Source organism: Gadus macrocephalus, chromosome 10 (genome assembly GCF_031168955.1).
Source record: "Gadus macrocephalus chromosome 10, ASM3116895v1".
Taxonomy (NCBI): Eukaryota; Metazoa; Chordata; class Actinopteri; order Gadiformes; family Gadidae; genus Gadus; species Gadus macrocephalus.
Window position 1 is genome coordinate 20,785,012 of NC_082391.1, and position 26,963 is coordinate 20,811,974.

The 26,963-nt window shown below is 40.1% G+C and overlaps 1 protein-coding gene and 21 non-coding genes across 22 annotated transcripts; 1 reads left to right on the forward strand and 21 right to left on the reverse strand.

Annotated features, from left to right (window-relative positions):
- Positions 1–5,268: 5,268 nt before the first annotated feature.
- LOC132466131 (ribonuclease-like 3) lies at positions 5,269–6,266 on the forward strand. Its single transcript, XM_060063175.1, has 3 exons — positions 5,269–5,366; positions 5,449–5,502; positions 5,725–6,266. Exon 3 carries the CDS (start codon positions 5,741–5,743, stop codon positions 6,179–6,181), a length of 441 nt encoding a protein of 146 aa, XP_059919158.1. The 5' UTR covers positions 5,269–5,366; positions 5,449–5,502; positions 5,725–5,740; the 3' UTR covers positions 6,182–6,266.
- An 11,840-nt stretch (positions 6,267–18,106) lies between these two features.
- On the reverse strand, positions 18,107–18,180 carry trnan-auu (transfer RNA asparagine (anticodon AUU)). The gene has a single exon. It is a non-coding gene; the product is annotated as a tRNA-Asn (tRNA).
- Positions 18,181–19,429: 1,249 nt separating this feature from the next.
- Positions 19,430–19,502, reverse strand: trnar-ucg (transfer RNA arginine (anticodon UCG)). The gene has a single exon. It is a non-coding gene; the product is annotated as a tRNA-Arg (tRNA).
- A 315-nt stretch (positions 19,503–19,817) lies between these two features.
- trnar-ucg (transfer RNA arginine (anticodon UCG)) lies at positions 19,818–19,890 on the reverse strand. Its single transcript has one exon. It is a non-coding gene; the product is annotated as a tRNA-Arg (tRNA).
- A 92-nt stretch (positions 19,891–19,982) lies between these two features.
- On the reverse strand, positions 19,983–20,056 carry trnai-aau (transfer RNA isoleucine (anticodon AAU)). Its single transcript has one exon. It is a non-coding gene; the product is annotated as a tRNA-Ile (tRNA).
- Positions 20,057–20,599: 543 nt separating this feature from the next.
- On the reverse strand, positions 20,600–20,672 carry trnar-ucg (transfer RNA arginine (anticodon UCG)). Its single transcript has one exon. It is a non-coding gene; the product is annotated as a tRNA-Arg (tRNA).
- Positions 20,673–20,764: 92 nt separating this feature from the next.
- Positions 20,765–20,838, reverse strand: trnai-aau (transfer RNA isoleucine (anticodon AAU)). The gene has a single exon. It is a non-coding gene; the product is annotated as a tRNA-Ile (tRNA).
- A 706-nt stretch (positions 20,839–21,544) lies between these two features.
- trnai-aau (transfer RNA isoleucine (anticodon AAU)) lies at positions 21,545–21,618 on the reverse strand. The gene has a single exon. It is a non-coding gene; the product is annotated as a tRNA-Ile (tRNA).
- A 155-nt stretch (positions 21,619–21,773) lies between these two features.
- On the reverse strand, positions 21,774–21,846 carry trnar-ucg (transfer RNA arginine (anticodon UCG)). The gene has a single exon. It is a non-coding gene; the product is annotated as a tRNA-Arg (tRNA).
- Positions 21,847–21,937: 91 nt separating this feature from the next.
- On the reverse strand, positions 21,938–22,011 carry trnai-aau (transfer RNA isoleucine (anticodon AAU)). Its single transcript has one exon. It is a non-coding gene; the product is annotated as a tRNA-Ile (tRNA).
- A 148-nt stretch (positions 22,012–22,159) lies between these two features.
- trnar-ucg (transfer RNA arginine (anticodon UCG)) lies at positions 22,160–22,232 on the reverse strand. Its single transcript has one exon. It is a non-coding gene; the product is annotated as a tRNA-Arg (tRNA).
- Positions 22,233–22,932: 700 nt separating this feature from the next.
- Positions 22,933–23,005, reverse strand: trnar-ucg (transfer RNA arginine (anticodon UCG)). Its single transcript has one exon. It is a non-coding gene; the product is annotated as a tRNA-Arg (tRNA).
- Positions 23,006–23,318: 313 nt separating this feature from the next.
- On the reverse strand, positions 23,319–23,391 carry trnar-ucg (transfer RNA arginine (anticodon UCG)). Its single transcript has one exon. It is a non-coding gene; the product is annotated as a tRNA-Arg (tRNA).
- Positions 23,392–23,482: 91 nt separating this feature from the next.
- Positions 23,483–23,556, reverse strand: trnai-aau (transfer RNA isoleucine (anticodon AAU)). Its single transcript has one exon. It is a non-coding gene; the product is annotated as a tRNA-Ile (tRNA).
- Positions 23,557–24,477: 921 nt separating this feature from the next.
- On the reverse strand, positions 24,478–24,550 carry trnar-ucg (transfer RNA arginine (anticodon UCG)). The gene has a single exon. It is a non-coding gene; the product is annotated as a tRNA-Arg (tRNA).
- Positions 24,551–24,642: 92 nt separating this feature from the next.
- On the reverse strand, positions 24,643–24,716 carry trnai-aau (transfer RNA isoleucine (anticodon AAU)). The gene has a single exon. It is a non-coding gene; the product is annotated as a tRNA-Ile (tRNA).
- A 148-nt stretch (positions 24,717–24,864) lies between these two features.
- Positions 24,865–24,937, reverse strand: trnar-ucg (transfer RNA arginine (anticodon UCG)). Its single transcript has one exon. It is a non-coding gene; the product is annotated as a tRNA-Arg (tRNA).
- Positions 24,938–25,028: 91 nt separating this feature from the next.
- trnai-aau (transfer RNA isoleucine (anticodon AAU)) lies at positions 25,029–25,102 on the reverse strand. Its single transcript has one exon. It is a non-coding gene; the product is annotated as a tRNA-Ile (tRNA).
- Positions 25,103–26,024: 922 nt separating this feature from the next.
- On the reverse strand, positions 26,025–26,097 carry trnar-ucg (transfer RNA arginine (anticodon UCG)). Its single transcript has one exon. It is a non-coding gene; the product is annotated as a tRNA-Arg (tRNA).
- Positions 26,098–26,189: 92 nt separating this feature from the next.
- Positions 26,190–26,263, reverse strand: trnai-aau (transfer RNA isoleucine (anticodon AAU)). The gene has a single exon. It is a non-coding gene; the product is annotated as a tRNA-Ile (tRNA).
- A 148-nt stretch (positions 26,264–26,411) lies between these two features.
- trnar-ucg (transfer RNA arginine (anticodon UCG)) lies at positions 26,412–26,484 on the reverse strand. The gene has a single exon. It is a non-coding gene; the product is annotated as a tRNA-Arg (tRNA).
- Positions 26,485–26,575: 91 nt separating this feature from the next.
- Positions 26,576–26,649, reverse strand: trnai-aau (transfer RNA isoleucine (anticodon AAU)). Its single transcript has one exon. It is a non-coding gene; the product is annotated as a tRNA-Ile (tRNA).
- Positions 26,650–26,963: the final 314 nt, after the last annotated feature.

Here is a 26,963-nt window from a genome sequence, read left to right on the forward strand (position 1 = left end):
TAGGGATGCTAAAATGTTTACACACATTTCCCGGGGCCCTGAGAACGACATATCCAAGATTTGTAGTTCTAGCCCATAGAGAAAAAAAGTTTTCCCAAATGGACTGTCATTTGGACAAAGCCCCTTCAGAAGTGTTGCCTGCGAGACCTAATGGTTCAGAATGTGGTGGAAAAACAGTTTTTGAGATAGGAAGGTCCTACCGCCCTGAAATTTGAATACCATATTCTAGGGCCTAACTGGGACCCCCGCACCGAAACTTGGCCTGGTCGGACCCCGAGTGCAGGAAGGGGGGGCCTGGACTTTCATAATCTTCGCTCGGTGAATGTAAAGGATGTTTGGTCGGATGTTATGACGAAGAATCATAATGTGAATGGGAATATTCTATTAATGTCTTGATATCATCTTTCGTCTCAACACTTCTGCTGCAGCCGCTTAAAGTCTCACTCCGAGAACCTTAAAATATGTATCAATCCATTAGAAGTATGAAAATATCTTCCCGGTCGTGCAACAGGGCAAACAAGGTGTCCTTTGACATCTACGTTTCGAGACGATTGCAACAGTGCCACACATGATCCTATTTAAATATGTTTCGGGGTAGTAATTAGCTGTCGATTTTGGAGGCCTTTATCAATAATGACCAGCTATAGATTTGCTTCCCGATGGAGATTTTTGACAAATTACATGTTAATTAGCATCTACACGTTAAGCTGAGTCCAATGAGATCAAGCTCGCCCTCTTGCTACACCGAGATCATGTCCTAGACCTAGGTGTACCATGTAAAATACATGTTACCATTAGCTAGAGTGTCATGCTTGATGTCATTGGACTCAGCTCAACGTGTAGATGCTAAATAACATGTCATTTGTCACAATTTTTTATCGGGAAGCAAATCAATAGCTGCTCATTATTGATTAAGGCCTCCAATTTCGACAGCTAATTACTACCATTAAACATGTTTGAATATGCTCATGTGTGGCACCGTTGCAATCGCCTGGAAGTGTAGATGTTGAAAGACACCTTGTTCGTTCTCCTACGCCACCGGGAAGATATTTACATGCTTCTGATTGACTAATGAATTGATTCAGCTATTCCCCCAGACGTCTGGGGTCAAAAGGTCAAAAGGAGACGGCACCAGCCCCGTTGAAAAAAATAGAATACCACCCAACACACAGAGATTAATGATATTTAAATGATTATGACAATGAAGTCTTTATTTGCATGGGTTTACATTTCGTTCTGTGTAGCATGGAAAAATCGGAGAAACACTCCCATTCAGAATGCATTGGTTTACATTTTGTTCTTTGGAAAACGGTTCTTTAGTAATAATATTTGAAGGAATATTTTGTTGTTGTTGTTTTAGCAGCGAAATGCACCGTGTGCATGCGTGTGTGTGTGTGTGTGTGTGTGTGTGTGTGTGTGTGTGTGTGTGTGTGTGTGTGTGTGTGTGTGTGTGTGTGTCTGTGTCTGTGTGTGTCTGTGCGTGCGTGCGTGTGCGTGTGTGTGCGTGTGTGTGTGTGTGTGCGTGTGTGTGTGTGTGTATAACACGCTATTTTATGTTGAAATGCGACGTAATCCAGTGTTCACGAAACGTACACTGTCAACGAATGCTTTTGGCGACTGGGTTGCCGCTCAGATATACGTGTTTCTAACAAGATGATATCATTAAAAGTTACATAAAGTAACAGTTTAATAACACAAACGCAGGAAGCACGTGAGCTGCTAGTTTAGCGAAAGCAGCCTAACAACCTGACGTTGAAACATGCGAGCGATCTGATCAAATCCTAATAACTATAAAACTAAAGATCAGACACAATCAGTGACTGAAGATTATGCAAGTAAAAAGTATATTTCTCGCTAGAAATGTTATTAGAAACACGTTTAACGGTGAATCGGTCCTAAAATATTGCATTTCCCATTCAGATAATAAAGATTAATAAAGATCATACACATTCACTGACTGAAGATTATGTAAGGAAAATGTACATTTCTCGCTAGAAATGTCATTAGAAACGCGTTTAATGGTGTATCTGTCCTAAAATATTGCATTTCCCATTCGGATAATAAAGATTAATATAAACTACGCCGTGTTCCGGAGCCGCGGGGGATTCTGGGAATTGGGGTTGTCAGTTGACAAATGGGGCTTTTGTTAACTTGTTTTGTTGTTAGGATTAAGTGGGGTTGATGGGTTCGGGATGTTATGTGGTTGTGTGTTGTTCTATTAACATTGTTCGTGTGTTCATTGTTGTCGACACCGTCACCGAGAGTGACGTGACCATCGTTTCGTGCAGCTGTTCCGTGTTGAAGTCTCGTTCAATAAAAACCAACTCTCGTTGTCGAGCGTTCAATAAAAACCAACTCTCGTTGTCGAGCGTGCCCCCCCCCCCTACAAACGTGTCTCCCCCCCCCTCAACAAACGTGTCGTCGTCCTCGTCCCCCTTCAACTAACGTGTCCCCCCCCCCCCCCCCCCCCTACAATCGTGTCGTCGTCGTCCCCTCAACAAACGTGTCTCCCCCCCCCCTCCCCGGTCAACAACAGTCTACCTCCCCCCCCCCCCCCCTAAACAATCGTGTCCACAATTTGCCGCGAAAGCCGTGAAACCCAAACCCCGAAACCCGCCTCCACAGCGGCACGCGTGGATACTGTAGGTATAACACGCTGTTTTTACGTTGTAATAGTACGTCTCCAGTGTTCATGGAAACGTACATCGTCGACGTTTTTTCTTGGCGACTGGGTTGTCCACGCATATCGCATTTTTATTGCCTCTACTCAAGAGAATAGATTTGGGTGGGGTTTAGCCCAGAGGGAAAATTAAAATACTGCGTGCCAAATGTATGTGTATGCTTTATGGTGCATGCAAACTTTTTCATAATGCTTTATCTAAATAAACTAAATACGCAGTTTATTATAGCTTTAAATAGCTACCTGACTGCTATGCTGCTTATCCCCAAACATCTTAAGTTCCATTCAAGTTATTGCAGAGTAAAATACAAGTACAAGTGAGGCAGACCTTACTTGTATTAGGCAGACAACGTTTTTAGCAATAATAATTCTGAATACTGCATGTAAGTACTGCTTTAATGAAGTCTACATTATTGAGGTGCTTGGTGATGAAAAAATATATTGTAATTTTACAGTAGGATGTTTTTGTATACTAAACAACATTGTTGTATACTAAACAACAATACCAAAAGTGATAAGTTCTTGTTTTTCCTTGCATTTTTAGTGCTCATTCAGACCGAAGAGGATCCTCAATCACTCTATTTAAAGACAGCTGGAATTGGAGATAATGTTACGCTGGATTGCCTAGCTTTGAATGACCAGAATATCATTGATATATTATACTGGCATAAGCAATCTCTATGATATAATCCCCAAATGGTAGCAAGCAGATATTATATATCAAATGAGATTCAACCTTCATGTCAAGGTTCTTGGTTGATATAGTAGTAAATCTTTGATTTGAAATGTGACCTGGACCTTAAAGTAAACAAAAAACAACCTCTAGCAAATAAACAAATGTTTCGGGAAATCCTAACTGAAATGTTGCCTCCTCTTTTTAGAAAATCCATAGGTTTGTGCCTCCCGGACAGAGGGACTGTCGGTGTGAAACATTTTGTCTCTGTTCTGCAGAATATATTGATGTATTATGTAAGCTTTTAAACAGCAAAAAAATCAATTCTCTTAAACTTAGTTCACAGTGTGCAGAATCTGATCCAAGCCAGGGGCATTCTGTAAGCAACAGTATTAAGCTCTTCTTTGTGACACTGATTCAGTGCTGGTCATTAAAAAGGCTAGGTTCACCAGACACAACATTGTGCATTGCTGGGATCCATCTTAATTGCTGGGATCAATCATATGGGTTTATAGATGACAATCAAATACAGTTAACCTCTGCAATGTGAGATTGATTCAATGTTTATAAAGTAGTAATAATTATCACACTTTTGGCTATTAAATAGGTGTCGGCTGTAGACTATAGGCCTATGCAGACATTTCTCCACTCCATTTCCTTCTCCATAGTGTGATATAAAAGCATACCATACATCAATTACGTCAGATTTGTATGTAGGCAGGGCATGGCGAAGATAAAGTGAATTGTGTATTGATCTTGTGAGTAGTTTTGTGTTAGGGCGATCTTTAGGTATCTATATTTTTTGTATGTTGTTTGATTCTTTCTTTTTTTATACCTTTTTTCGTTCTTTTCATGGCGGATAATGGCTTATGCTTCAGGACTTAATATCAAATGTTATTTATGCAAAGAAAATATTTGCCATAATGTCATTAGAAAGCTATGTTCAAACATAATACATATTGAATAATTATTTTAAAACAATATTTAAATTCCCCAAAAGTCCTTTCTTGCATGCTAGTGTTTGGTAAAACCAATTCATGCAGTTTTGTTTTTTAAATGAAAGGTAATACACTTCATTATATATATTGATATAGTAGTTAATCTTTGATTTGAAATGTGACCTGGACCTTAAAGTAAACAAAAAATAACCTCTAGCAAATAAACTAATGTTTTGTGGAATCCCAACTGAAATGTTGCCTCCTCTTTTTAGAAAATCCATTGGTATATGCCTTTTGCCGTGTTTGTTTCTTCAAAAAAATCTTTAAATTAATTTCACATTTTAACAATGTAAACTGTCCACATACATATTGTGGTAGAAATTAAGGAGTATATTCTATGGTAAACCATGATTATTATGAGGTCTGTGTGTCTAATAGTGGAGAAACACACGGGGCCTGGGTGTCTGGGTTCAGAACAGATGGTTGGGCCCCTAAAAAGGAGCAGGACGCTACGGGGATAAGGCATGCTGACCTCAGCCTTGTGTTTTGGGCTATCTTTGTTGACCATTTGTTGTCTATTTGCTGACCATTCAGGTTAAGATGGATTTATGACTGAGTGGAGGCAGACACCTCAAGGAGAAGCTGCTCTGTTTGTGTGTATAAAAAGACGCCGCAGTTTGTGAACGAGAGTGACTTTGCAAACCCACTCAGGCTGTTGTCGTTGTTGTTTTTCTGCACGATAAAGTCTTTTGTCAATTCTTGCTCCGGACCCCTCGATTTCATTTCTCTCTCTCTCTCTTGAATTAGTCTAAGTGTTTTAAATCTCGATTAATCTCCGACAATATCCTTTTAATTTGAGAAAAGTAGAACAGTCCAAATCATAAATCATCAATGTATTCCAACAATTCCTGGTTTCTCCCTTAGCCAATCAGCCTGTTCCCCTTTCACCATCATGATTATCAGACAAACGTAGGTATCAAAGTTCAAAAGGTATCAAAGTTCTAACTCACAACTTCTATATAAAGATTAAACAGTGCCAATCTTTATTTTCTCCTGAGCACTGCACATAAAACAGGTATTTGCATTTCTCCAGTGAATAGAACTAAAGAAATGTGTTTTATGTAAACTAAGTTTATTGATCTAACTTTCATTTTCAGCACTGGGTTTCTCAAAAAAGAAAGCAAGAGGCTTATTTGGCATTTAACAAAAAGGTATTTAAGCCTATCTTTGGGTTTTTTTATGTCTGCATTGTAAAAGTGCATGCCGATTACATTTTAAAGGACAGAGAGTCTGTATAACCACTGATGTCAGATTACAGCAACTGGATATTATTTAAACCAGAATTTATTAATCTGTTAACAATATTTTTTCCTTTTTAATCTGGAAACATTTGTTGTCTGTTTTTAAAATGTGACCACAAATGTGTCCTTAAGCTTCCACAACCAAAGAATGATGAAGAGCCTCCATGTGGGTCTTCTGCTGCTGCTAGTGTACTCGACCACAGCGTCGAGGCAGACCCGTTCCACATCATACAAGTACCAGAAATTCAGACTCCAACATATCAACCCGGGGATGAGAATTTCTCAGTGTGATTCTGTAATACGCGACAGAAATATCTTTGAAGCGTCAACCAATCTCTGTAAATGGACCAACACCTTCATCACTGCCCCTCTCGACCAAATCGTAGCCATCTGTAGGGGTCATAGGAGTGGTACAATCACTAGTAACAACCCGTTCACTTTTGTCATGTGTCAACTCAGCAACAATGATCCCAACAACCGACCCAGACATCCAAATTGCCAGTACCAGGGTCGGTCCCCCAGATTTGCCAAAAAGATTGTCATTGTGTGTGAGAATGAATTTCCAATACATTTTGAGAGATTTATATAATAGAGACATTGCATACTTGCAGAATTGATTTAACGAGTTGTAATGCACTTGATCATCGAATAAAACGAAGGCTGAACACTTGAAATTCTTTCATTACTTTGACTACTTACTTACAACTTCTGATTGGTGCAGACGGAGTATTTAGCTTTAACAATTCACCAAAGTATTTGGTTCGAAAGAGATGAGGAAAGCTTTATTTAAAAAAGGTAAGTCAACAGGATAGTTCAAGCTTGGTCAATAGGATCAGGGCACATTCCATGTGAAATATGAAAATTTTAACAAACATATAAAGAGAATTGCTTTCCCTTTGCAATATTTAGTAGCCTCTTATAGATAACAGCTGAGATATTGTATGTTTAATAAAAAACAAAAAACATTGGAAAGACATCCCCTGAATGTTACTAGCATATTGTATATTAAAATAAAATCAACAATGCTTACTCTAATATTTTGTATACATTTAATAAAGATAATAAAACGTTTTATGATATAAATATGTATTTATCCCTAATATGTATCTAACCCTACCCACTGCGCAATGTGTCGTCAGAGTGACGTCTTTTCTGTGTCATTATTGGACGTCAAATTTCGGTGCACTGAAGGGTTGGTTTTGTACCGCCAGGCTACGTCTTTTTTTCGACGTCTACCGAACGTTTCATGTTGACGTCCTTGGGACCTCTATGTAAGGGCTATTTATAGTCCAAATGTGGTCGTTTGTGGACGTCTTTTCAACATCAAATTTTAGTTTACGCTAGTCTAAACTGCGTAAAATGGAAAGATTTTCCAAGGTGTCCTTCTATTTCCTAACCAGATTTACATTCATATATATATATATATATATATATATATATATATATATATATATATATATATATATATATATATATATATAAATACTCATACATATTTATAGATATTTATTTATTTCGTCATATTTAGATTTTTATTTATTTATTTATTATATACGGATACACCAGACCTCCTCAAAGCGACAAGATTGGTCTATTAAATTCAAGATAGGTGCATGGGCGAGAACAGGGATATAGTGCCATACCGTCAATATGAATTTCATTCATATATATATATATATATATATATATATATATATATATAGGCTTTGGTCATTTCACGGATCCCTGTGAGACCAGGTTGCCTCGGTCGCTGAGACGGGGATCTGTGTGTGTGTGCCACGGACTATGAGTGTCATTCACTTGAATTGGAGCAAATTCCGTTGGCATATCAGTATCACAGACAATTTAAGTGATTCCGTGAGGCCACCACGGATTTTGAGTTAAGCGTCCGTGGTCATTCCACGGATTCCTGTGAGACCAGGTTGGGCAGAAAGTATCTTCCAGCTGACTTTTAAATCTTCTGTCATCAAATGATGTACAGACCATGTAATATGCTTTAGTTTGTATGATAGCGTTTTCATGTATGACTTTAATCTGGCATTCGAACACCCTTCAAAAGATCTCGATTGAAGCTGAAGGACCCCGAAAAATGCACAGAAGTGTACACAGGCCGAGCGGGCGTCAATTCTATGATCTGCTAAATACTGTTGAGGGAAGTTTCACAATTGCATTTGATGTAGGCCTAATGCAGAATCTGGTGCTGCCAAAATCAACCATTCCACAGACCTGCTTTTCAAGAAAGCAGTATGTTTTTGAGTTGTTCACCAAGGTGGCCATGGTCAGAATCAAGTGTAGGGACCTACAAAAAGACAGTTAGATTAATACTAATTTATTTATTTCATATGCGGCTAAATACCGTTTAATGAATAAATAGTGTGTTTTATTTAATTTGTGGATATAGACAAATAAACTGCATGACCGTTACTCCTTTGTTTTGGGGTGGCTTGTTAGGCATTTTCAATGTGGTTAAGCGAAGTAACATAAGCCAATACGATTTATGTACTGCTGCACTCTTAGCCTATCAGAGACGGGCTGGTTAAGAAGCAGAAAAACTCTAGAAAGAGTGCGTGGGCTTAACGGAAAAAGGAGCGCGTGGGCTTAACGGAAAAAGGAGCGCGTGGGGGGTTTAACGGTAAAAGTGTGATAATTGTGAACGGAATACGTGGTGTTGGATACTAGTATTTTATAGAGTGTTGGCACAGGTATCCTCTGGCAGAGAAACGTTGTGTGTCACTGGAAGTTTGTGACTTTCTACTCCACCGGAGAGGAAAAGACTTTGGCGGTTGGTTAGCTGCTGCGGCTGACCAAAGAGGGACTCTGCTGCCGGACCTGCGTTGCACACTGGATTATAATTTTCCTTTTCCATCTCGCCTTGATAGTTTGGTTGTTAACCAAACTCGTTGACTCTGCCGTGCTGCTCGTCCATTCCTTCGGACACGTGAGTAACGGAGGACGGAGGGTGTCGTTGCTCCTTAAAGCGACTCAGGATGTGTTTTCTCCAATGTGCACCAACTGATGGGCCCCAACGGTTAGAAACCCAAGCGCTTGGTAATAGATACATTTGAACCGGTGAATAGATACATTTTAACCGGTGAATAGATACATTTGAACCGGTTCATCGCAGGCAAATCAGTTCATTTTTTTTTGTGTTCATATGCTATTGTGGTTTAAAATACAATTATATTTTACGTGCATTTTGTTATTTTGTTCAAGGGTTATTCTAGTACATGAGTAGGCCTACTGACTTTGATATAGCACAAATAAATGTATATATATGTTCTATCTTTATTTGTTTGTCCTGAACATTTCATTGAATAACATCTATTGGTAAACAGGATATTTAGCTAATTCAACATCAACTGCTAAGCATTCAGGATCCTGTTCGTCAACACATTTATAGTAACCTTAAATAATAATTACACTTCCGGCGCCAGGAAGGGGTTACACAAGGACAAAATGACATTCACGTTTCTACATGGTTTGAGAGTGAACACAGGAAAGGCAGGAACATGGTGGTCTCTGCTTTGCACTCTTATTTGGGTATGTGGTTCCGCATGAACTCAGAGGGCACACCACCTTGAGTTTTTTTTCAGATTCCTGCTATGGGCAAAACAAAAACATTAATGTACCATCATTGCTTTCTGCCCTAAGGAAGCAGAAGTTCAAAGACTTGAGATTAAGTGGAGCGATTATTATTATTTTATTTTTTTTTGGCCATGGGCCCCCCCTCTGCCTTGGGCCCCCCCACAACTGTCTCCCTTGTCCCCGCAGTCCGTCGGCCCTGTGTATCATTCATGCTAACCTATATCGTGCGTAATCGATGGCATGGATATTTTCACAGGGATCACAACGGTACACACCGTCACCGTGAGACGATAAAAAAAACAAGCGAGCAAGAGTGCATATGAACAACTGTGTGAAGCTAGCCATGCTAGAGGTAAGCCACTTCTATTCATTCCACTAGCCTATATGTATTTCCCTTGAGATGGACACTGGTTGCAGACCCTCACAACTTCCCCCCACCCCTTTCAAGTGTACTGTATATAGTTCTCTGCAAACCTATGGTGGGACCAGGCCTTCATTGTGCATATTGTATATATAGTCCTCTGCAAACCTATTCAGTGTACATACTGTATATAGTTCTCTGCAAACATGGTGGCATCAGGCCTTCAGTGTGCATATTGTATGTAGTCCTCTGTAAACCTATTCAGTGTACATACTGTGTATAGTTCTCTGCAAACCTAATGGTTGGTCAAGCGATTAAAATATTTAATCACGATTAATCACATTATTGTCATAGATAACTCGGGATTGATCCCGATTAATCGAAAATCTTTTTTCTATGCTAAATATCCCTTGATTTCTTTGTCCCATTAATTGTTCTAATTTTAATGCTCTTATCAACATGGAGAAGTGCATCGGCTTGCCTTGTGCAAAAGTTTTTTTTATTGATAACAACATTGGCATATACCAACCCAGTCGCCAAGAAAAAACGTCAGTGGTGTACGTTTCCATGAACACTGGATACGTAGCATTTCAACGTAAAAAATAGCGTGTTATACCTACAATATCCACGTGTGCCGCTGTGGAGGCGGGTTTCGGGGTTTGGGTTTCACGGCTTTCGCGGCAAATTGTGGACACGATTGTTTAGGGGGGGGGGTGGGAGACTGTTGATGACCGGGGAGGGGGGGGGGGGGGGAGAGACACGTTTGTTGAGGGGGGACGACGACACACGATTGTAGGGGGGGGGGACACGTTAGTTGAAGGGGGGGGGGGGGGGGGACGACACGTTTGTTGAGGGGGGGGGGGAGACACGTTTGTAGGGGGGGGGCGCACTCGACAACGAGAGTTGGTTTTTATTGAACGCTCGACAACGAGAGTTGTTTTTTATTGAACGAGACTTCAACACGGAACAGCTGCGCGAAACGATGGTCACGTCACTCTCGGTGACGGTGTCGACAATAATGAACACACGAACAATGTTAATAGAACAACACACAACCACATAACATCCCGAACCCATTAACCCCACTTAATCCTAACAACAAAACAAGTTAACAAAAGCCCCATTTGTCAACTGAGAACCCCAATTCCCAGAATCCCCCGCGGCTCCGGAACACGGCGTAGCTTATATTAATCTTTATTATCTGAATGGGAAATGCAATATTTTAGGACAGATACACCATTAAACGCGTTTCTAATGACATTTCTAGCGAGAAATGTACATTTTCCTTACATAATCTTCAGTCAGTGAATGTGTATGATCTTTATTAATCTTTATTATCTGAATGGGAAATGCAATATTTTAGGACCGATTCACCGTTAAACGTGTTTCTAATAACATTTCTAGCGAGAAATATACTTTTTAATTGCATAATCTTCAGTCAGTGATTGTGTCTGATCTTTAGTTTTATAGTTATTAGGAGTTGATCGGCTCGCTCGCATGTTTCAACGACGTCAGGTTGCTTTCGCTAAACTAGCAGCTCACGTGCTTCCTGCGTTTGTGTTATTAAACTGTTACTTTATGTAACTTTTAATGATATCATCTTGTTAGAAACACGTATATCTGAGAGCCAACCCAGTCGCCAAAATCATACCTACGTTGACAGTGTACGTTTCGTGAACACTGGATTACGTCGCATTTCAACATAAAATAGCGTGTTATACACACACACACACGCACGCACATGCACAGACACACACACACAAGCACACACACGCACGCACGCACAGACACAGACACAGACACAGACACAGACACACACACACACACACACACACACACACACACACACACACACACACACACACGCACACACGCACACGGTGCATTTCGCTGCTAAAACAACAACAAAAAAATATTCCCTCAAATATTATTACTTTCAAAACGTTGGCCAAAATGGCCAATAATATCTTTTTTTTTTGGGATGCTTCTAGGACATTTTGGGTGGATTTTGAACGGTATGTGGGGGGCACGTTTTTTGCAGGACCTGGCAACCCTGCGCTGTTGCCCGAGATCTGGATCCACCCCGGCGTGGTGCCGTCTCCTTTTGACCTTTTGACCCCAGACTACTGGGGGAATAGCTGAATCAATTCATTAGTCAATCAGAAGCATGTAAATATCTTTCCGGTGGCGTAAGAGGACGAACAAGGTGTCCTTCAACATCTACGCTTCCAGGCGATTGCAACGGTGCCACACATGAGCATATTCGAACATGTTTAATGGTAGTAATTAGCTGTCGAAATTGGAGGCCTTAATCAATACTGAGCAGCTATTGATTTGCTTCCCGATAAAGATTTGTCACAAATGACATGTTATTTAGCATCTACACGTTGAGCTGAGTCCAATGACACCAAGAACGACACTCTAGCTAATGGTAACATGTATTTTACATGGTACACCTAGGTCTAGGACATGATCTCGGTGTAGCAAGAGGCCGAGCTTGATCTCATTGGACTCAGCTTAACGTGTAGATGCTAATTAACATGTAATTTGTCAAAAATCTCCATCGGGAAGCAAATCTATAGCTGGTCATTATTGATAAAGGCCTCCAAAATCGACAGCTAATTACTACCCCGAAACATATTCAAATATGATCATGTGTGGCACTGTTGCAATCGTCTCGAAACGTTGATGTCAAAGGACACCTTGTTTGCTCTGTTGCACCACCGGGAAGATATTTTCATACTTCTAATGGATTGATTCATATTTTTAGGTTCTCGGAGTGAGACTTTAAGTGGCTGCAGCAGAAGTGTTGAGACGAAAGATGATATCAAGAGATTTATAGAATATTCCCATTCACATTATGATTCTTCGTCGTAACATCCGACCAAACATCCTTTACATTCACAGAGCGAAGATTATGAAAGTCCAGGCTCAGCAAGTGCTCCATCTCGTTGCACCTGCACCCAGCGGCTCGCTTGCAAGATTTTGGCCTGAAGTTCTTCCCAGACCAACACCCTAGCCATCCAACATGCATATCTGAGAATCAGGCCTCTCTTTAATAATGACAAAAAGTTATGAGAGAAATACACATTCACTTTTTGTTATCTCATAAGCGGCGTGGTGCCGGCTCCTTTTGACCTTTTGACCCCCGACTTCAAAAACGTGGCCACAGGCCAGCTGTGTCTACACACCTTTAGCCACAAATGTACACCTCCATCCCACAAAAAATGGGGACTAGAAACTAACCTCTGTCTTATGTACATTTACTGTACTGTTGGAGGTCACGCCCCTTTGCCGACCTTTTCAAGATAGCTAGGGATGCTAAAATGTTTACACACATTTCCCGGTGCCCCGTGTACGACATATCCGAGATTTGGAGTTCTAGCCCTTAGAGATAAAAAAGTTTTCCCAAATGGAGTGTCATTTGGACAAAGCCCCTCAGAAGTGTAGCCTGCAAGACCTAATGGTTCAGAATGTGGTGGAAAAACAGTTTTTGAGATAGGAAGGTCCTACCGCCCTGAAATTTTAATACCTTATTCTAGGGCCTAACTGGGACCTCCGCACCGAAACTTGGCCCGGTCGGACCCCGAGGGCAGGAAGGGGGGGCCCTTCCTGCCCGAGACTTGGCGCGGTCAGACCCCAAGGGCAGGCCCCCCCTTCCTGCCCTCGGGGTCCGACCGGGCCAAGTTTCGGTGCGGGGGTCCCAGTTAGGCCCTAGAATATGGTATTCAAATTTCAGGGCGGTAGGACCTTCCTATCTCAAAAACTTTTTTTCCACCACATTCTGAACCATTAGGTCTCGCAGGCAACACTTCTGAAGGGGCTTTGTCCAAATGACAGTCCATTTGGGAAAACTTTTTTTCTCTATGGGCTAGAACTACAAATCTTGCATATGTCGTTCTCGGGGCCCCGGGAAATGTGTGTCAACATTTTAGCATCCCTAGCTATCTCGAAAAGGCTGGAAAAGGGGCGTGACCTCCAACGGTACAGTCAATGTACATAAGACAGAGGTTAGTTTCTAGGCCCCATTTTTTGCGGGATGGAGGTGTACATTTGTGGCTTAATGTGTGTAGACACCGCTGGCCTGTGGCCACGTCTTTGAAGTCTGGGGTCAAAAGGTCAAAAGGAGCCGGCACCACGCCGCTTATGAGATAACAAAAAGTGAATCTGTATTTCTCTCATTACATTTTGTCATTATTGAAGAGAGGCCTGATTCTCAGATATGCATATTGGACTGTTAGGGTATAGGTCTGGGAAGAACTTCAGGCCAAAATCTTGCAAGGTGCAACGAGATGGAGCACTTGCTGAGCCTGGACTTTCATAATCTTCGCTCTGTGAATGTAAAGGATGTTTGGTCGGATGTTACGACGAAGAATCATAATGTGAATGGGAATATTCTATAAATCTCTTGATATCATCTTTCGTCTCAACACTTCTGCTGCAGCCACTTAAAGTCTCAATCCGAGAACCTTAAAATATGAATCAATCCATTAGAAGTATGAAAATATCTTCCCGGTGGTGCAGCAGAGCAAACAAGGTGTCCTTTGACATCTACGTTTCGAGACGATTGCAACAGTGCCACACATGATCATATTTGAATATGTTTCGGGGTAGTAATTAGCTGTCGATTTTGGAGGCCTTTATCAATAATGACCAGCTATAGATTTGCTTCCCGATGGAGATTTTTGACAAATTACATGTTAATTAGCATCTACACGTTAAGCTGAGTCCAATGAGATCAAGCTCGGCCTCTTGCTACACCGACATCATGTCCTAGACCTAGGTGTACCATGTAAAATACATGTTACCATTAGCTAGAGTGTCGTTCTTGGTGTCATTGGACTCAGCTCAACGTGTAGATGCTAAATAACATGTCATTTGTGACAAATCTTTATCGGGATGCAAATCAATAGCTGCTCAGTATTGATTAAGGCCTCCAATTTCGACAGCTAATTACTACCATTAAACATGTTCGAATATGCTCATGTGTGGCACCGTTGCAATCGCCTGGAAGCGTAGATGTTGAAGGATACCTTGTTTGTCCTCTTACGCCACCGGAAAGATATTTACATGCTTCTGATTGACTAATGAATTGATTCAGCTATTCCCCCAGAAGTCTGGGGTCAAAAGGTCAAAAGGAGACGGCACCACGCCGGGGTGGATCCAGATCTCGGGCAACAGCGCAGGGTTGCCAGGTCCTGCAAAAAACGTGCCCCCCACATACCGTTCAAAATCCACCCAAAATGTCCTATAAGCATCCCAAAAAAAATTATATTATTGGCCATTTTGGCCAACGTTTTGAAAGTAATAATATTTGAGGGAATATTTGTTTGTTGTGGTTTTAGCAGCGAAATGCACCGTGTGTGTGTGTGTGTGTGTGTGTGTGTGTGTGTGTGTGTGTGTGTGTGTGTGTGTGTGTGTGTGTGTGTGTGTGTGTGTGTGTGTGTGTGTGTGTGTGTGTGCGTGCGTGCGTGCGTGTGTGTATAACACGCTATTTTATGTTGAAATGCGACGTAATCCAGTGTTCACGAAACGTAAACTGTCAACGTAGGTATGGTTTTGGCGACTGGGTTGGCTCTCAGATATACGTGTTTCTAACAAGATGATATCATTAAAAGTTACATAAAGTAACAGTTTAATAACACAAACGCAGGAAGCACGTGAGCTGCTAGTTTAGCGAAAGCAACCTGACGTCGTTGAAACATGCGAGCGAGCCGATCAACTCCTAATAACTATAAAACTAAAGATCAGACACAATCACTGACTGAAGATTATGCAATTAAAAAGTATATTTCTCGCTAGAAATGTTATTAGAAACACGTTTAACGGTGAATTGGTCCTAAAATATTGCATTTCCCATTCAGATAATAAAGATTAATAAAGATCATACACATTCACTGACTGAAGATTATGTAAGGAAAATGTACATTTCTCGCTAGAAATGTCATTAGAAACGCGTTTAATGGTGTATCTGTCCTAAAATATTGCATTTCCCATTCAGATAATAAAGATTAATATAAGCTACGCCGTGTTCCGGAGCCGCGGGGGATTCTGGGAATTGGGGTTCTCAGTTGACAAATGGGGCTTTTGTTAACTTGTTTTGTTGTTTTGTTGTTAGGATTAAGTGGGGTTAATGGGTTCGGGATGTTATGTGGTTGTGTGTTGTTCTATTAACATTGTTCGTGTGTTCATTATTGTCGACACCGTCACCGAGAGTGACGTGACCATCGTTTCGCGCAGCTGTTCCGTGTTGAAGTCTCGTTCAATAAAAACCAACTCTCGTTGTCGAGCGTTCAATAAAAACCAACTCTCGTTGTCGAGCGTGCCCCCCCCCCCCCTACAAACGTGTCTCCCCCCCCCCTCAACAAACGTGTCCCCCCCCCCCCCCCCCCCCTTCAACTAACGTGTCCCCCCCCCCTACAATCGTGTGTCGTCGTCCCCCCTCAACAAACGTGTCTCTCCCCCCCCCCCCCCCCCTCCCCGGTCATCAACAGTCTCCCCCCCCCCCCCCCCTAAACAATCGTGTCCACAATTTGCCGCGAAAGCCGTGAAACCCAAACCCCGAAACCCGCCTCCACAGCGGCACACGTGGATATTGTAGGTATAACACGCTATTTTTTACGTTGAAATGCTACGTATCCAGTGTTCATGGAAACGTACACCACTGACGTTTTTTCTTGGCGACTGGGTTGCATATACTGATCAAAACAGGAAGATACAAAAAAAGCCTATAGTGCAATTAAACGATGACCATACAAACATAACATACTGCCTTGAACATAGCAGTCAGGCAACTGCTTCTTCGTTTTGAGCCAAAGAAAAAATAAATCAAAAATAAATCGTTATTTTTTTTTAATATATATATTTAATATATATATATATACACAACGCCCTCCATAATTATTGGCACCCTTGGTTAAGATAAGTTCTTTAGCTTCTAATAAATTCATTTTTTTTCTAAATAATATAGGACCACAATGAAAGAAAGCTTTTAATTCAAGGGCATTTATTCAGTAGGAAAAAAATGTGTGCCACAATTATTAGCACCCCTGATGTTAATACTTTGTACAACCCCCCTTTGCCAACAAAACAGCACCTAATCTTCTCCTATAATGTTTCACAAGATGGGAGAAAACAGAAAGAGGGATCTTCGACAATTCCTCTTTGCACAATCTCTCTAAAATTTAAATTATCCAACGACCTGGTTCCTCTCTTCTGCACTCTCCTCTTCAGCTCACCCCACAGGTTTCCAATGGGGTTGAGGTCTGGGGACTGAGACGGCCAAGGGAGGAGCTTGATTCTGTGTCTGGTGAACCATTTCTGGGTAGATTTGGCCGTAGGTTTAGAGTCATTATCTTGCTGAAAGACCCAGTGACGACCAATCTTCAGCTTTCGGGAAGAGGCCACCAGATTTTGATTTAAAATGTCCTGGTATTTCAACGTGTTGCCTGCGTGTGCATGATGCCATGCACCCTAACAAGGTTCCCAGGGCCTTTGGAAGAAACACAGCACCACAGCATCACCGATCCTCCGCAAACTCCTCTTTTGTGTTCCGCCAGACCCACTTAGAGTGTTTGTTGCCAAAAAGCTCTATCTTTGTCTCATCTGACCAAAGCACACGGTCCCAGTTGAAGGTCATGTATCGTTTAGCGAACTCCAGGCGTTTGCGTTTAAGATTTTGAGTGAGAAAAGTTTTTTTTCCCGTGCATGCCTCCCAAACAGCCTGTTGGCATGTAGATAGCGCCTGATGGTTGTTTTGGAGACTTTGTGACCCCAATATGCTACCATTCCTTGCAATTATGTGACAGTGAGCTTTGGAGATTTTTTATTTCTCTTACCATCCTCCTCACTGTGCGTGGTGGCAAAATGAACTTACGTCCTCGTCCAGGCTTGTTTACCACTATTCCAGTTGTTTTAAACTTCTTGACGATTCCTCTGACAGTAGATATGGGCAGGTGTAGGCGAGCGGCTATTTTCTTGTAGCCATTGCCTGATTTGTGAAGGTCGACACACATCTGCCTTACTTGAACGGTGTGTTCCTTTGTCTTTCCCATGTTGAAGTGAAATGGCCTCTGTGGCACGTCATAGATACCCCAGGGAAACAGGAAGTTATGAATTACTAATTAAAGGTTCCTACATACTCTGATCAACTTTGTAAACTACTGTAGAAATGACAGAAATACTTTAATTACATTTATTTCCTAGGCATTGTTAGGGGTGCCAATAATTGTGGAACAGGTGATTTTATGAAGAATAGTTATTTCTTAGTCAGGGATTTTTTTTTCACTTAGAATTCACTTGAGTTGAAGGTTATATTCTTCTAAAATTTTCAGTGTGAGAGTATGCTTCTGCAATACAAATTGAATTTATTTTAAGGCTTTAACACATCTTAACCAGGGGTGCCAATAATTATGGAGGGCGCTGTATATATATATAGGCTATGGTCAGGATGGTTTGTAATACATTAGGCCACCTGGCTTCTGATTAATTTATGATTTGTCATTATAATTTTTAAGGGTTTTAATTCAACCTCAAAATAATACATGAATGAACTCATCAAAGATTTGATGGCCAGGACGGGGTTTGAACCTGTGACCTCAGCGTAAATAGCACCATGCTCTAACCAACTGAGCTAACCGGCCTTCTTATATAACTGTTATTTACATGTTTTTGTTTTTTTTCAACAACAGCTTGAGAAAGGATTCACTGAAAGGTTGTCAAAGAATTCCTTCAATTCACAGAATGTTATCTTTTGAATTAGCTGACAACTTTGAGCGAGTGAAATTCCAAGTAACCACGAAAGGATTCGAACCCTTCATCTTCTGATCCAATGTCTGCTACAATATCCATGAGGCCACATGTCTTCTGATTAATAGATGATTGGTCATTATATTTTTACCGAAGTGTATAATTCATCCTCAAATTAATACATCAATGAACTCAACAAGAAAGTGAGGGCCAGTACGGGTGAAGAACCCGTGACCTTGGCGTTATTAGCACCACACTTTAAACAACTCAGCTAACCGGCCTTGTATGAAACCTGTTTATGTCATCAATTACAAACAGTTTAGGATGGATTCAATCACAAGTAAATGCAGCATTCCTCTGTTTCGCCGATTGTTATATGTGGAATTATATGAGTACTTTGCGCGAGTTCAATCCCAAGTAACAACAACGAATTCAAACCTTCAATCTGCGGATCCGAAGTCAGACACCTTACCCATTGCACCAAGAGGCTTCTGATTCAAAGATGCTTGGTGATTATATTTTTTATGGAAGTGGATAATTCATTGTCAAATTAATACATTAATGAACTCAACAAAGAATTGAAGGCTAGTACGGGGGTTGAACCCCTGACCTTGGCGTCATTAGCATCAAGCTCAAACCAACTGAGCTAACCAGCCTTGTAGAAGTCATGTTAATTTCATGTTTTTTTTTTTTGTCAAAGCATTCCTTGTTTCAGAGAATGTTATATAAGCTGAAAACTTTGATCAAATTCAATTCCGTGTAGCCACGAAAGGATGCGAACCCTCAAAATTCTGATCCGAAGTCAGACGTCTTATCCATTCGGCCACGTGGCTTCTGTTTAAGAGTCGATTGGTCTTTATATTTTTTACGGAAGTGTATAATTCATCCTCAAATTAATACATTAATGAACTCAACAAAGAATTAATGGCCAGTACGTGGGTTGAACCCGTGACCTTGGCATTATTAGCACCACGCTCTAAAAAATTGAGCGAACCGGCCATTTCACAATAATAATAATTTCGTGATATTATTATTTCAATTGCAAAAAGTTTGAGAAATGATTCACTTAAATGTTATCAAAGCATTCCCTTGTTTCACAGAATGTTATTCAAGCGACTAACTTTGAGCGAGGTCAATTCCACGTAACCACGAAGGGATTCGAACCCTCAATCTTCTGATCCGAAGTCAGATGCCTTATCCATTAGGCCACGTGGCTTCTGTTTAAAATTCGATTGGTCTTTATATTTTTTCGGAAGTGTATAATTCATCCTCAAATTAATACATTAATAAACTCAACAAAGAATTGATGGCCAGTACGGGTGTTGCACCCGTGACCTTGTCGTTATTAGCACCACGCTCTAACCAACTGAGCAAACCAGCCTATCATTTAAGTGTTTATTTCATGTTTTTTTTTTTGGTATTTTCAATTACAAATAGTTTGAGAAGGGATTCACTCAAATGTTATCGATGCATTCCCTGGTTTCACAGAATGTTACATATGCTACGAACTTTGAGCGAGGTCAATTCCAACTAACCACGAAGGGATTCGAACCCTCAATCTTCTGATCCGAAGTCAGACGCCTTATCCATTAGGCCACGTGGCTTCTGTTTAATAGTCGATTGGTCTTTATATTTTTTACGGAAGTGTATAATTCATCCTCAAATTAATACATCAATGAACTCAACAAAGAATTGATGGCCAGTACGGGGGTTGAACCCGTGACCTTGGCGTTATTAGCACCACGCTCTAACCAACTGAGCTAACCGGCCTTTAATATAAGTGTTCATTTCATGTTTGTTTTTTTGGTATTTTCAATTACAAATACCGTATTTTGAGAAGGGATTCACTGAAATGTTATGGAAGCATTCCCTTGTTTCACAGAATGTTTTATAAGCTACCAACTTTGAGCGAGGTCAATTCCAACTAACCACGAAGCGATTCGAACCCTCAATCTTCTGATCCGAAGTCAGACGCCTTATCCATTAGGCCACGTGGCTTCTGTTTAAAATTCGATTGGTCTTTATATTTTTTCGGAAGTGTATAATTCATCCTCAAATTAATACATTAATAAACTCAACAAAGAATTGATGGCCAGTACGGGTGTTGCACCCGTGACCTTGGCGTTATTAGCACCACGCTCTAACCAACTGAGCTAACCAGCCTATCATTTAAGTGTTTATTTCATGTTTTTTTTTTTGGTATTTTCAATTACAAATAGTTTGAGAAGGGATTCACTGAAATGTTATGGAAGCATTCCCTTGTTTCACAGAATGTTTTATAAGCTACCAACTTTGAGCGAGGTCAAATCCAACTAACCACGAAGGGATTCGAACCCTCAATCTTCTGATCCGAAGTCAGACGCCTTATCCATTAGGCCACGTGGCTTCTGTTGATTAGTAGATTGGTCTTTATATTTTTTACGGAAGTGTATAATTCATCCTCAAATTAATACATCAATGAACTCAACAAAGAATTGATGGCCAGTACGGGGGTTGAACCCGTGACCTTGGCGTTATTAGCACCACGCTCTAACCAACTGAGCTAACCGGCCTTTAATGTAAGTGTTCATTTCATGTTTGTTTTTTTGGTATTTTCAATTACAAATACCGTATTTTGAGAAGGGATTCACTGAAATGTTATGGAAGCATTCCCTTGTTTCACAGAATGTTTTATAAGCTACCAACTTTGAGCGAGGTCAATTCCAACTAACCACGAAGCGATTCGAACCCTCAATCTTCTGATCCGAAGTCAGACGCCTTATCCATTAGGCCACGTGGCTTCTGTTTAAAATTCGATTGGTCTTTATATTTTTTCGGAAGTGTATAATTCATCCTCAAATTAATACATTAATAAACTCAACAAAGAATTAATGGCCAGTACGGGGGTTGAACCCGTGACCTTAGCGTTATTAGCACCACGCTCTAACCTACTGAGCTAACCGGCCTTTCATTTAAGTGATTATTTCATCTTTTTTTTTTGTTTTTACAATTTCAAACAGTTTGAGAAATGATTCACTTAAATGTTGTCGAAACATTGCCTTGTTTCAAAGAATGTTATATAAGCTACCACCTTTGAGCGAGGTCAATTCCGCGTAACCACGATGGGATTCGAACCCTCAATCTTCTGATCCGAAGTCAGACGCCTTATCCATCAGGCCACGTGGCTTCTGTTGATTAGTCGATTGGTCTTTATATTTTTTACGGAAGTGTATAATTCATCCTCAAATTAATACATCAATGAACTCAACAAAGAACTGATGGCCAGTACGGGGGTTGAACCCGTGACCTTGGCGTTATTAGCACCACGCTCTAACCAACTGAGCTAACCGGCCTTTAATGTAAGTGTTCATTTCATGTTTGTTTTTTTGGTATTTTCAATTACAAATACCGTAATTTGAGAAGGGATTCACTGAAATGTTATGGAAGCATTCCCTTGTTTCACAGAATATTTTATAAGCTTCCAACTTTGAGCGAGGTCAATTCCAACTAACCACGAAGGGATTCGAACCCTCAATCTTCTGATCCGAAGTCAGACGCCTTATCCATTAGGCCACGTGGCTTCTAATTAATTGTCGATTGGTCTTTATATTTTTTCGGAAGTGTATAATTCATCCTCAAATTAATACATTAATAAACTCAACAACGAATTGATGGCCAGTACGGGGGTTGAACCCGTGACCTTAGCGTTATTAGCACCACGCTCTAACCAACTGAGCTAACCGGCCTTTCATTTAAGTGATTATTTCATCTTTTTTTTTTGTTTTTACAATTTCAAACAGTTTGAGAAATGATTCACTGAAATGTTATGGAAGCATTCCCTTGTTTCACAGAATATTTTATAAGCTACCAACTTTGAGCGAGGTCAATTCCAACTAACCACGAAGGGATTCGAACCCTCAATCTTCTGATCCGAAGTCAGACGCCTTATCCATTAGGCCACGTGGCTTCTGATTAATAGTCGATTGGTCTTTATATTTTTTCGGAAGTGTATAATTCATTCTCAAATTAATACATTAAAAAACTCAACAACGAATTGATGGCCAGTACGGGGGTTGAACCCGTGACCTTGGCGTTATTAGCACCACTCTCTAACCAACTGAGCTAACCGGCCTATCATTTAAGTGTTAATTTCATCTTTTTTTTTTGTATTTTCAATTCCAAATAGTTTGAAAAGGGATTCACTCAAATGTTATCGAAGCATTCCCTTGTTTCACAGAATGTTATTCAAGCTATTAACTTTGAGCGAGGTCAATTCCACGTAACCACGAAGGGATTCGAACCCTCAAACTTCTGATCCGAAGTCAGACGCCTAATCCATTAGCACACGTGGCTTCTATTGATTAGTCGATTGGTCTTTATATTTTTTACGGAAGTGTATAATTCATCCTCAAATTAATACATCAATGAACTCAACAAAGAAATGATGGCCAGTACGGGTGTTGAACACGTGACCTTGGCGTTATTAGCACCATGCTCTAACCAACTGAGCTAACCCGCCTTTCATTTAAGTGTTTATTTCATCTTTTTTTTTTGTTTTTACAATTTCAAACAGTTTGAGAAATAATTCACTTAAATGTTATCGAAACATTGCCTTGTTTCAAAGAATGTTATATAAGCTACCACCTTTGAGCGATGTCGATTCCACGTAACCACGAAGGGATTCGAACCCTCAATCTTCTGATCCGAAGTCAGACGCCTTATCCATTAGGCCACGTGGCTTCTGTTTAACAGTCAATTGGTCTATATATTTTTTACGGAAGTGTATAATTCATCCTCAAATTAATACATTAATAAACTCAACAAAGAATTGATGGCAGTACGGGGGTTGAACCCGTGACCTTGGCGTTATTAGCACCAAGCTCTAACCAACTGAGCTAACCGGCCTTTAATGTAAGTGTTCATTTCATGTTTTTTTTTGGTATTTTCAATTACAAATAGTTTGAGAAGGGATTCACTCAAATGTTATCGAAGCATTCCCTTGTTTCACAGAATGTTTTATAAACTACAAACTTTGAGCGAGGTCAATTCCAACTAACCACGAAGGGATTCGAACCCTCAATCTTCTGATCCGAAGTCAGACGCCTTATCCATTAGGCCACGTGGCTTCTGATTAATAGTCGATCGGTCTTTATATTTTTTCGGTAGTGTATAATTCATCCTCAAATTAATACATTAATAAACTCAACAAAGAATTAATGGCCAGTACGGGGGTTGAACCCGTGACCTTAGCGTTATTAGCACCACGCTCTAACCAACTGAGCTAACCGGCCTTTCATTTAAGTGATTATTTCATCTTTTTTTTTTGTTTTTACAATTTCAAACAGTTTGAGAAATGATTCACTTAAATGTTGTCGAAACATTGCCTTGTTTCAAAGAATGTTATATAAGCTACCACCTTTGAGCGAGGTCAATTCCAACTAACCACGAAGGGATTCGAACCCTCAATCTTCTAATCCGAAGTCAGACGCCTTATCCATTAGGCCACGTACCTACTGTTTAACATCCGATTGGTCTATATATTTTTTACGGAAGTGTATAATTCATCCTCAAATTAATACATTAATAAACTCAACAAAGAATAGATGGCCAGTACGGGGGTTGAACCCGTGACCTTGGCGTTATTAGCACCACGCTCTAACCAACTGAGCTTACCGGCCCATATATTAAATATTAATTTCATCTTTCTTTTTTGTATTTTCAATTACAAATAGTTTGAAAAGGGATTCACTCAAATGTTATCGAAGCATTCCCTTGTTTCACAGAATGTTATTCAAGCTATTAACTTTGAGCGAGGTCAATTCCACGTAACCACGAAGGGATTCGAACCCTCAAACTTCTGATCCGAAGTCAGACGCCTAATCCATTAGCACACGTGGCTTCTATTGATTAGTCGATTGGTCTTTATATTTTTTCGGAAGTGTATAATTCATTCTCAAATTAATACATTAAAAAACTCAACAACGAATTGATGGCCAGTACGGGGGTTGAACCCGTGACCTTGGCGTTATTAGCACCACTCTCTAACCAACTGAGCTAACCGGCCTTTCATTGAAGTGTTAATTTAATCTTTTTTTTTTGTTTTTACAATTTCAAACAGTTTAAGAAATGATTCACTTAAATGTTGTCGAAACATTGCCTTGTTTCAAAGAATGGTATATAAGCTACCAACTTTGAGCGAGGTCAATTCCACGTAACCACGAAGGGATTCGAACCCTCAATCTTCTGATCCGAAGTCAGACGCCATATCCATTAGGCCACGTGGCATCTGTTGATTAGTCGATTGGTCTTTATATTTTTTACGGAAGTGTATAATTCATCCTCAAATTAATACATCAATGAACTCAACAAAGAATTGATGGCCAGTACGGGGGTTGAACCCGTGACCTTGGCGTTATTAGCACCACGCTCTAACCAACTGAGCTAACCGGCCTTTAATGTAAATGTTCATTTCATGTTTTTTTTTGGTATTTTCAATTACAAATAGTTTGAAAAGGGATTCACTCAAATGTTATCGAAGCATTCCCTTGTTTCACAGAATGTTTTATAAGTTACCAACTTTGAGCGAGGTCAATTCCAACTAACCACGAAGGGATTCGAACCCTCAATCTTCTGATCCGAAGTCAGACGCCTTATCCATTAGGCCACGTGGCTTCTGATTAATAGTCGATCGGTCTTTATATTTTTTCGGAAGTGTATAATTCATCCTCAAATTAATACATTAATAAACTCAACAAAGAATTAATGGCCAGTACGGGGGTTGAACCCGTGACCTTAGCGTTATTAGCACCACGCTCTAACCAACTGAGCTAACCGGCCTTTCATTTAAGTGATTATTTCATCTTTTTTTTTTGTTTTTACAATTTCAAACAGTTTGAGAAATGATTCACTTAAATGTTGTCGAAACATTGCCTTGTTTCAAAGAATGTTATATAAGCTACCACCTTTGAGCGAGGTCAATTCCAACTAACCACGAAGGGATTCGAACCCTCAATCTTCTAATCCGAAGTCAGACGCCTTATCCATTAGGCCACGTACCTACTGTTTAACATCCGATTGGTCTATATATTTTTTACGGAAGTGTATAATTCATCCTCAAATTAATACATTAATAAACTCAACAAAGAATAGATGGCCAGTACGGGGGTTGAACCCGTGACCTTGGCGTTATTAGCACCACGCTCTAACCAACTGAGCTTACCGGCCCATATATTAAATATTAATTTCATCTTTCTTTTTTGTATTTTCAATTACAAATAGTTTGAAAAGGGATTCACTCAAATGTTATCGAAGCATTCCCTTGTTTCACAGAATGTTATTCAAGCTATTAACTTTGAGCGAGGTCAATTCCACGTAACCACGAAGGGATTCGAACCCTCAAACTTCTGATCCGAAGTCAGACGCCTAATCCATTAGCACACGTGGCTTCTATTGATTAGTCGATTGGTCTTTATATTTTTTACGGAAGTGTATAATTCATCCTCAAATTAATACATCAATGAACTCAACAAAGAAATGATGGCCAGTACGGGTGTTGAACACGTGACCTTGGCGTTATTAGCACCACGCTCTAACCAACTGAGCTAACCCGCCTTTCATTTAAGTGTTTATTTCATCTTTTTTTTTTGTTTTTACAATTTCAAACAGTTTGAGAAATGATTCACTTAAATGTTATCGAAACATTGCCTTGTTTCAAAGAATGTTATATAAGCTACCACCTTTGAGCGATGTCAATTCCACGTAACCACGAAGGGATTCGAACCCTCAATCTTCTGATCCGAAGTCAGACGCCTTATCCATTAGGCCACGTGGCATCTGTTGATTAGTCGATTGGTCTTTATATTTTTTACGGAAGTGTATAATTCATCCTCAAATTAATACATCAATGAACTCAACAAAGAATTGATGGCCAGTACGGGGGTTGAACCCGTGACCTTGGCGTTATTAGCACCACGCTCTAACCAACTGAGCTAACCGGCCTTTTATGTAAATGTTCATTTCATGTTTTTTTTTGGTATTTTTAATTACAAATAGTTTGAAAAGGGATTCACTCAAATGTTATCGAAGCATTCCCTTGTTTCACAGAATGTTTTATAAGTTACCAACTTTGAGCGAGGTCAATTCCAACTAACCACGAAGGGATTCGAACCCTCAATCTTCTGATCCGAAGTCAGACGCCTTATCCATTAGGCCACGTGGCTTCTGATTAATAGTCGATCGGTCTTTATATTTTTTCGGAAGTGTATAATTCATCCTCAAATTAATACATTAATAAACTCAACAAAGAATTAATGGCCAGTACGGGGGTTGAACCCGTGACCTTAGCGTTATTAGCACCACGCTCTAACCAACTGAGCTAACCGGCCTTTCATTTAAGTGATTATTTCATCTTTTTTTTTTGTTTTTACAATTTCAAACAGTTTGAGAAATGATTCACTTAAATGTTGTCGAAACATTGCCTTGTTTCAAAGAATGTTATATAAGCTACCACCTTTGAGCGAGGTCAATTCCAACTAACCACGAAGGGATTCGAACCCTCAATCTTCTAATCCGAAGTCAGACGCCTTATCCATTAGGCCACGTACCTACTGTTTAACATCCGATTGGTCTATATATTTTTTACGGAAGTGTATAATTCATCCTCAAATTAATACATTAATAAACTCAACAAAGAATAGAT

Bases quoted from the DNA above. Each gene is read 5' to 3' on its own strand.
- LOC132466131 (XM_060063175.1), top strand. From the start codon at position 5,741: ATGATGAAGAGCCTCCATGTGGGTCTTCTGCTGCTGCTAGTGTACTCG.